Source organism: Falco biarmicus, chromosome 6 (assembly GCF_023638135.1).
Source record: "Falco biarmicus isolate bFalBia1 chromosome 6, bFalBia1.pri, whole genome shotgun sequence".
In the NCBI taxonomy this organism is placed as follows: Eukaryota; Metazoa; Chordata; class Aves; order Falconiformes; family Falconidae; genus Falco; species Falco biarmicus.
In genome coordinates, this window is record NC_079293.1 from 28497357 (window position 1) to 28506776 (window position 9420).

The following is a 9420-nucleotide window of genomic DNA, read 5'->3' on the forward strand; positions in this document are numbered from 1 at the left end:
TCATGCAGAAAGAGCAACAGCACATATTACTGACTCATTTCTCTTTCTGCGGAGAAGCCACATTATATAAGGGAGAAACGCTCCTCAAACCGCTTTACCTATTTAGATGTGTGCACAAACGCATGTACGTGCTGCCCCCCGGGAAGCTGCGCCGGCCGCACGGCCGCCGGGCTGCGCTTGCGCTTTCCTCACCGCCGCGCCGCGCGCGGGACAGAGGGGCGGGGCCCCCGCGCTCTCCCGCCTTTTCCGCGCCCCGCCGGCGCCAAAGCGAAGGGCAGGGCTCGCTCGCGCTCGCTCTCTCCCTCTCCCCCTCCCGCCGCCGCCGCACCGGGAGGCGGGGCCCCGGCCGCCGCACCGGTCAATAGAGGCGCGGGGGCGGGCGGCGGCGAGCTGTGAGTGGCCAGCCGGGCGTTCTGGCGCCAAGTTCGAAGGGAATATAAAGGGGCGGCGCGGAGACGCCGCGCTTTCGCTGCTGTCCGCCCCGTGCCAGCCGCCGTCACCATGCTGTCCGCCCGCGCCCCCCTCGCTGCCCGCCACGACCAGCCCCGCCTGTCGCCCATGAAGAGCTTGTCGCCGATGAAAAGCCTGGCGCTGAGCGACAAGGAGAACACGGTGAGCGCCCGCCCCGCCCGCCGGCTCCCCGCCCGGGAGTGCGGCAGGCTCTCACCCTGCCGCTCTCCCCGCAGCCCCCCGTGCTCAGCAGCGCCCGCGTCCTGGCCAGCAAGGCGGCCCGCAGGATCCTCCAGGAGGGCGACGGGAAGCCGGTGAGTGCGCAACGCCCGGGCACCGCGCCCGCTCCTCTCCCCTCTCCCCTTCTCCGGCGGCTGGCGCGGCCCCCGTCCCGCTGCGCCGGCCCCTACGGCCCGTCTCTCCCTTCCGCCCGCGCCCCCCTCCCTCCCGGGGCTGCCCCCGGCCCGCTGCCCTCCCTGTTTCCCGCCAAGGCCTGGCGCCGCCCCGCCCCCGGCGCGGCCCGGCTGAGGCGAGCCCGACCCCGCTGCTCCAGGTGCCGCCGGGCGACGAGGAGGAGCCGCTGCTGCGGGACAACCCCCGCCGGTTCGTCATCTTCCCCATCCAGTACCACGACATCTGGCAGATGTACAAGAAGGCCGAGGCCTCTTTCTGGACGGCGGAGGAGGTGAGGGGGCGGGCGGCCTCGGCCTGTGCCGGGGGGAGCCCCGGGCTCGGCAACGGGCCGCCTACCTGGAGCCCCCGCCTCTTCGTTTATATCGTCGCTGCTTCTGGTGATGTTTCAGGTGGACCTTTCCAAAGACCTCCAGCACTGGGAGTCCTTGAAGCCTGAGGAGAAGTACTTCATTTCTCACGTCCTTGCCTTCTTTGCTGCCAGCGATGGCATTGTCAACGAGAACCTGGTAAGTGTGTTTAAACAGTCCTCATAGATATGTCCCTCGAACGGGAGAATAACCAGGTAACTGCATGTTTGACACACTTGTTGCCTGATCTAGCTTGTTTGTTGGATCATGTGGCGTTACCTGTTGAGCTAATTGGCAAATTGGGGTTGCCTTTGTAATCCAGAAGCTTGCCCAGTCCCCGTGTTGCACTGAGCATTGCTTTATGGCAATACTTGGCTAGTTTGGAGCCCTTCTTATGTTGCCACCTTCTCGGCTCTCTTCTCCCTAATGGTGGATAAGTAAAACTAGTAAGCTTTGCCATTTCTCTTGGGATTTGGAGCTGTGAAGGGGCTATTGCTCTTCATATTGTTGTTAAGAATACACATGTCTGGAATTAATCTGAAAGCGTATTCTGTAGGCTAAGCAAGAGCTGTTACAGCATCAATGCCTCGAACCTGCAAATTTGTTATACATGCTTGTGCAAACACTCATTTATTTCCTCTAGGTGGAGCGGTTCAGTCAAGAAGTACAAATTACAGAAGCTCGCTGTTTCTATGGCTTCCAGATCGCAATGGAAAATATACATTCAGAAATGTACAGTCTTCTTATTGACACCTACATTAAAGATTCTAAGGAGAGGTTTGTATTAGTTGATGATGAAAAATTCAAACCTCTTAAGTGTTGATATTTAAATGATGCATGTCAGTCACTCCGACTTTAAGGTTAACTAGGATTTAAACTAGATTTATGTGAAATACTACTGTTTCTTAAGAGCAGCTTTGCTTCAGAATACCTTTGTCCTCTGAAGTGTATCAGCAAGAGCTTATTAGAATAAGAGTGAAGCTGAAACCACTTTAATACTGAAAAATAAAGGAGTGAAACTGAAAGGTGGAGCAGTCAAATAAGGTGAGTGTATTAAATCATGGAGGATCCCTTCACCTATTAGAAAGCTATATAGAAAAAATTCATCTTGCTATGAAAACTATAGATTAAAATCAAGAAATGGGGTCTTGGAACTAAACACCAGTGTTCAGTTCTGGTGTTGGGTTAAATCTCATGTGGTATTGCAGTGCAATTTGCAGTCTAGGTATACTTAATAGCTGCTACTTTGTAGAAAGCTGACTGTGTCATTTACATTACTGGAATCTCTGAATAGAAATGGTTAAGGCAGAACTGCTAACATGAGAGCTCTGGTGCCTTGCCACTGGGAAGTGGAGGCTAGTGGTTCTGTGGTTTTGAAAGCCTTGTTTCAAGTGTTAACGCTTGATGAAACTGTTCCTCTTGATACTGTTATAGGAATTCATGTGAACTGGTGTTAGTGTGATGTGTAGGTGATGAAAAGGTAGTTGGCTATAAATACAGCTAGACTGGTGCAAATTATGATGGGGAAGGAGACTTAAATATCAGGATGAAGGTCCAGACCACTTCTAAGTGAACAAGGCCACCTATGACAGTGAATGCTTGTTGTACTAGTTTTGCTGATGTCCAGTCCTGATGTATTTTATCTTTCTCAGGGAATTTCTTTTTAATGCCATTGAAACGTTACCGTGTGTTAAAAAGAAGGCTGACTGGGCCATGCGCTGGATTGGAGACAGGAAGGCAACATATGGTGAGTACGTAAATCTATTGGAAGAAAAGGGAAATTTTTTTCCTAAAAAACAGGGAAACCACCATTTCTCTAGACTTCACAGTTCACAGGGATTGTTGTCACAGGGAGAGTATATGCTCTCCAGTGTAACATACTAGTATAATTCTGGAGATGAAGACAACAATTTTTGTCTTGCAAATGAGCTAATGACATGAATCTTTACAAAATTGCTGTCATTTTGAATAATGGTAGCTCATGTAGTGATACGCATATGCCTGGCTATATGATCAAATTGTAAATTGCTGTCACGTGTCCAAAACTGTACTGGCAGTCTGTCTCCAGCAGGCATAGAAGCACTTAGGTTGGAAAAGACCTTTGAGTTCATGACGTCAAACTGTTAACCCAGGACTGCAAAGTCCATCACTAAACCATGTCCCTAAGCACCGCATCTACATGCTTTTTAAGCACTTCCAGGGATGGTGATTCCACCATCTCCCTGGACAGCCTGCTCCAATGATTAACCACCCTTTCAGTGAAGATTTTTTCCTAACATCCAATCTAAACCTCCCAGGCTCAGCTTGAGGCAGTTTCCTCTTGTCCTGTCACTAGTTATCTGGGAGAAGGGACTGACTCCCACCTACCCGCAGCCTCCTTTCAGGTGGTTGTAGAGAGTAGTAAGGTCACCCCTGAGCTGCTGGCTCTTTCAGGCTAAACAACCCTGGCTCCCTCAGCTGCTCCTCATAAGACTTGTTCATCGGTCCTTTCACAAGCCCTGTTGCCCGTCTCTGGACACGCTCCAGCCCCTCCAAGTCTCCCTTGCAGTGAGGAGCCCAAAGCTGAACACAGGATTTGAGGTGCAGCCTCACCAGTGCCCAGCACAGGGGGATGGTCATCTCCCTTGTCCTGCTGGCTGCACTGTTTTGGATACAAGCTGTGCAGTTGGAGGCTGTAACTCTATTGTCTTACTGTTTCTCGATGTCTCACTTAAAAGGAGAGATGAGATGGTACAGATCATTATTTCACTAGCATTAGAGCGTTCATGGTCAAAGTTCCTTACTTAACCAGACACTGATTTAAACCGGCTGCTAAAATGACTCCTTTTATTTTCATCGTGCAGCCTTTGAAAAAGGGTGGTGTTGATGGATAACCTGGGGGAAGGAGTCTTGGCTTCAGCTACTTAGTAGCTACTCCAATTGGTTTTTACTTCCTCTCATGTTAAAAGGTCTGCTTCACGACTGAAAGCCTTTACTGCAATAGTTTTTAAGGACAGGCCTTAGCAGACTTGAGCAGAAACTTGCCTTGGAGAATGCAGTTTGCTGGTCTACTTGCAACTTCTGAGTATTAATCCTGTTAGGTTTTCTCTGTGATATTACTATCAATCTTTTCTTGACAGGAGAGCGTGTAGTAGCTTTTGCAGCAGTGGAAGGAATCTTCTTTTCTGGTTCTTTTGCATCAATTTTTTGGCTGAAGAAAAGAGGATTAATGCCTGGACTCACTTTTTCAAATGAACTAATCAGTAGAGATGAGGTATGAATCAAATTCTAGTGTTTAAGACTGTAATGTGCCACAGTAGGTCAAAGTAATGATACTTGGGTGCAGCCTGTATTTTAACAGGAGTATGTGTAGAAACAGGCAGTCTGTAAAGCTCACTGAAGTGTTTAAGCATGTGTCATCGTGGATCTTGCAGGAGAGACTGAATGAATTTAGCGTTTTACTTTCTCTAAGGTAGGTTAAGGGTTCTCACAGACTCTTGCACTCGGTATACCTTGCCATTTGGAGCAAGTGCAACTAGTACTGGCTGAACTTGCGTATACCTCCTCCTGGTTAAGTAAAAAGTTGTCTGTAGGTAATACTAACGTGATGGGTGCCAAGATGGTGCCATTTATTCTGTGCTACTGATTTGAGTGGCTCTTTTAAATCAGTGTTCCTGAAATAATTTTCTAAAACTTCTTTCTAGGGCTTGCACTGTGATTTTGCCTGCCTCATGTTCAAGCACTTGATACACAAACCATCAGAGGAGAGAGTAAAGGAAATAATCATGAATGCTGTTCTCATAGAACAGGTAATTGTCTGCTCCTTGTTTAGGAACTTGATAGCAATTAAGTAGAAAGCTGGGGAGCTGTTGGGTACAAAATTAATCTAGACAGTACAGAATGTGAATACCAGTTTCTGTATGTAAAGTGCTTCTATTATCTGCAGGAATTCTTGACGGAGGCACTGCCTGTAAAGCTGATTGGCATGAACTGCACTTTAATGAAACAGTACATAGAGTTTGTAGCAGACCGGCTTATGCTGGAACTGGGATTTAACAAGGTAAGACCAATACGCTGAATCTTTCATGGGGAAAAGATAATTACTTCGTCCAGAAACCCACATCCTGAAATGGCTGCAGCAGTATTGGTATAACTTGTAAAAACATTTAGCGGTCCTGCTGCTCGATCCTCTTTGGAGACCCACAGAAAGAAAAGCTAAAGGATACTATGGAAAAAACGCTATGCAAGAGTCACTGTGCTTGTGTACTGCAGCTAAGAGACAGGAATGAATGCAATAAAAAAGGCCTGGGGCACAGATTTTTGTTTGCTGTGTAGTAAGCCTGCTGATGTCATTAGAGATGAGCTGGAAGGAGTCTTAATGCTCTCGCATATTCAAGATGTGTGTACCTGTAGTGTAACCTGAATTGCCTTTGCATTTCAGATTTACAAAGCAGAGAATCCTTTTGACTTCATGGAAAACATCTCTCTGGAAGGCAAGACCAATTTCTTTGAGAAGAGAGTAGGTGAATATCAGAGAATGGGAGTTATGTCGAAGTCCACAGACAACTCTTTCACCCTGGATGCAGACTTCTAAATGAACTGAGACCATATGAGTTAGAGCATGTGCTCCCCTGTTTATAGGGAAATGTTAAATATATTGAGTCACAGTGTGACTTGATTGCTGTACTGAAATCCCACTCCTAAAGTGTGGTGATGTTGGTACTTTTCAGGAGGCTAGTGTAGCTCCAGCAGTAAAATACCTTTTTACTAGGCTTTGCCAATGATAATTCATAGAATGTTTAGGTGTGTCTCTTATAACTTATGCTACTCCATTTTGTTGAAGATAAGGGCACCTTCTGCAAGACAGGAGGTTATGGGCAGCGACCACTAGCTTCTGCTGTTTTTCCCACAGAAAAAGGAGCAGCTGAGCAATTCTAGTGTTAAATTTGCTGAATACTCTGTAGAAAACTCTGGAGGCAACTACATGACCTCCCTGCTTTCTTAGCAGGTTTTAAGTTTACCTTTTTCACTATTGTTTTAATAGTTTGTACATAAACCTGGCACTTTACTGTTGAAAATAAACTCTTGTAATATTTGAGAACAGTAAAATGCAAGTCTAAATCTTTAGACTTTTGCAACCTAACCTTTTATGACTTGTGCTTCTTTCTGGGTATGTAACTTAAAAATGGTGCTGCGAATCAAACTATAAGGGAACAGGAAGAAACATGGTATGGAAGGTGAAGAACTTAGTGAGTTGGATATCTTGGCTGCTGAGAAATAACATATAGCTGGTTTCTGGACTGAATTTTTTCCTTATCTGGGAACAGTATTTCATATAATAAAGAGCTGTTTGAGGGTTGTACTGGCTTCAGTGCTGCAACGGATAAAGCTGTGTGATAATTTCCTTCTGAATTGCAAGTAAATGTAAGTTTTGTGGGAAGTAACTGTGTAGTCATGTGGTTAGTAGATGTCAAGTGAAATTGTTGTACTTGGCTTTAAGATTGACTGTATCAAATGGATGGTGGTTTAGGGTAAATTCAGCTAATTCAGGCTCAGTATTGGCTTCCGCATCATGCAGTTAGGGTTTGGTTTTAATACATAACGGTAGTGAAAACAAAGTACATCTTTATGACATTGTTACTCCATGCTAAACATGGAGCCACAGGAATGGGTATGCTTAATATAACTTTGGTAAGGGCATATGGTCAGTGAAGGAGTTCCCTGTGGTCTTGGGTTAGTTTCCTGCAAATTATCTGCAGTGAGGTAAAATAACAATGGGATAGACTGAAATTAGCTATTGCTTTGATGTACAAAAAGGAGTTTCTTCCATCTAACACCTAACAAAGACTGTCCTGCAAGTCTGCCCTTCTTCCTCAAGTGTAGCTGGTATGGAAAATAAACTTTACAGAACTCAAAGCATTTCCTTGAAAGGAAAGAATACTGGGGTTTACTGCTTCCTGCTAAAGTGCTCCCTCTGAAGTATAGCGTATATATAGTGCTGCTTTGAGAGATGCTGCCTTCGTATAGAATTAACCCTCTTGCTGGCTTTTGCTCCTTCGCTCTTGATTGCACTGAAGGTGGTGTGTGACTGTTCTTCCCTTGGGTGTCTCAAGCTAGGAGGATGTGCAAGTTTCCAAGGCTGTCCTTGGGAGAGAAATGTAAATAATTGGAAAATCCCAAGGTTCAAAGTCTGGAATTCAAAGTAGAAGATATAAGACTGTTAACAGATGGTGCTCTAATGCCCCTGCAGCACTGCTGGTGGTGATTGCAGTGGTCAGAGATTAATATATTGGGAACTGGAACAGGGATGTGTTAAGTTGGGATAGCCAGACAACTTTTTGAAACAATGAAATGTAATGCTCGTTTTTAGTTAGGCAGGATTCTGGCTAAATACCAGCTGCAGCAAATGGGGCTTTGTGCTTTTCCTTGGCTTCTCTTGGCTGTCAAAGCTTTGCTCAAACTAAGTCTGGTGCGAGGCATCAGCACTCGTGGTGTAAGGCTATGTTTAGAGCATAAGTGAGACTAATAATGTACTGAGGTCACTTTGGATCCAAGTATAACATAGCGGTGTTAATTTATATTAAAGTATGTTAATTTATGTACTTGACATAGAAAAAGGGTAAGACTTCTCTAATGTAAGAGTAGGATATAGCTATATTACAGCACTCTCTTCCCACTAGATCCTTAGTATGTGCCGAGGATCAATACGTGAGAATTATTAGGGCAGAAAGCTTTAATTTGTTCTCCTTAATTTTTGGAGATATGTACTGGAACTCTGTCTTCAGCTTAATATAAAGAACTGCTCAGAATGGATTTGACATGGCAGAGTAATCATTTGTAATGGCAGGTAGGAAGAATGTCCCTTCTAGCCAAGCATTGCTCTTACAGGGTAATAGATACTGTAGACATGGACACATTAGAGATAGATTAGATGGGAATTAGAAGCGATTCAAGAGCATAAGACTTGCTGTGGCTGGTATTAATCTTATCCTGGTGCCACTGATGTCTAAATGCCTACTTAGTTTTTGTTTATGTACTTGCTGTAATGCAAATTGGTTTTTAACATAGTCTGGAGAGAAGCTATGCATCTGGTCCCACCTATTTTAATTTTCAGTTCTCAAAAAGATTTAAATGTCTTGCTTAGGTCATGTCCAATCTTGATAAAATACTTTACTGAAAACAGATTACTTTCCAATTCAGCTGAGATGCCTGTTGCTTTGACACTTGATCCTCTTAAGCATTGAGGAGATAACAATCTCTTATTTCTTTCCAATAAACTACTACTCGGAAAAATAAGTTTCAGTAGAAATAACTGACCCTTTGGAATATGTTTTGGAATGGAGTATGGAGAAGCAGGAGAGATTTGAAGCAAAGTAATGAAAGTACTGATTTTTTTATCCATGTATGAATTGGAACAGCTGTCTAGTAGGGGTTCTGGCAGAGTAATTGCTGCAAGTGAAAAGCGATTAAGCTAGTAGAGGAAAAAAAATACTGCGGGATAAGTAAAACCGGATATATTTGGTGGTGCAATACTCTGATGTCTGTTGTTAATTTATACAGAGCTGATCCCTAGCTCTCCCCTGTGTGCTTTATTGCTGTTAAAATTAATGGCTTTTAACAGCACCAGATAAAATGGAAGAACAGTAACCTTGAGCATAGTTTCTGTTATATTTATTTCCTATTGTAGCTTTAAAAATATAATTGCATGGGTTCAGGAAAGAAAGCCTCTGTAACTCTTAATTGACACATTTTCACTTCAGGTTGTGTCAAATGTTGAAAGCCTTAGAGGATGTGGAGGAGTAAGAGTATCAAGCTAATGTCAGCCTCATCCTCAGGAAGCAACTGCAACAGTGTAATGACAAAAAGAAAATCCCCAGATTTCTCAGATTCCCTGGAGTGATTACAGCAATTTGTGCCCAGAAGAGGTCAGCCAGCCAGCCTGCACATCTGAAGGCAGATGTGGTGGGTTGACCCTGGGTGGATGCCAGCTACCCACCACACTGTTCCATCACTCCCCTCAGCTGGACAGGGGAGAGGAAGTAAAATCAAGGGCTTGTGAGTCAAGAAATAAGGATAGGGAGAGACCAGTTATGGGCCACAGACTTGAATTGGGGAAAATAATTTATTACCAATGACATCAGAGTAGGAATAAGAAATAAACCCAAATCTTCAAACAGTTTCCCCCAGCCTCTCCCTTCTTCCCAGGTTAAACTTCACTCCTGCTTTTTCT

At 44.9% G+C, this 9420-nt stretch overlaps 1 protein-coding gene across 1 annotated transcript; it reads left to right on the forward strand.

Annotated features, from left to right (window-relative positions):
* The first annotated feature begins 442 nt into the window (after positions 1–442).
* On the forward strand, positions 443–6333 carry RRM2 (ribonucleotide reductase regulatory subunit M2). Its single transcript, XM_056342830.1, has 10 exons — positions 443–612; positions 687–764; positions 1004–1135; positions 1254–1370; positions 1855–1988; positions 2864–2958; positions 4331–4464; positions 4895–4999; positions 5137–5250; positions 5632–6333. The coding sequence occupies exons 1-10, from the start codon at positions 502–504 to the stop codon at positions 5782–5784; spliced, it is 1173 nt and encodes a 390-aa protein (XP_056198805.1). The 5' UTR covers positions 443–501; the 3' UTR covers positions 5785–6333.
* The last annotated feature ends 3087 nt before the right edge of the window (positions 6334–9420 follow it).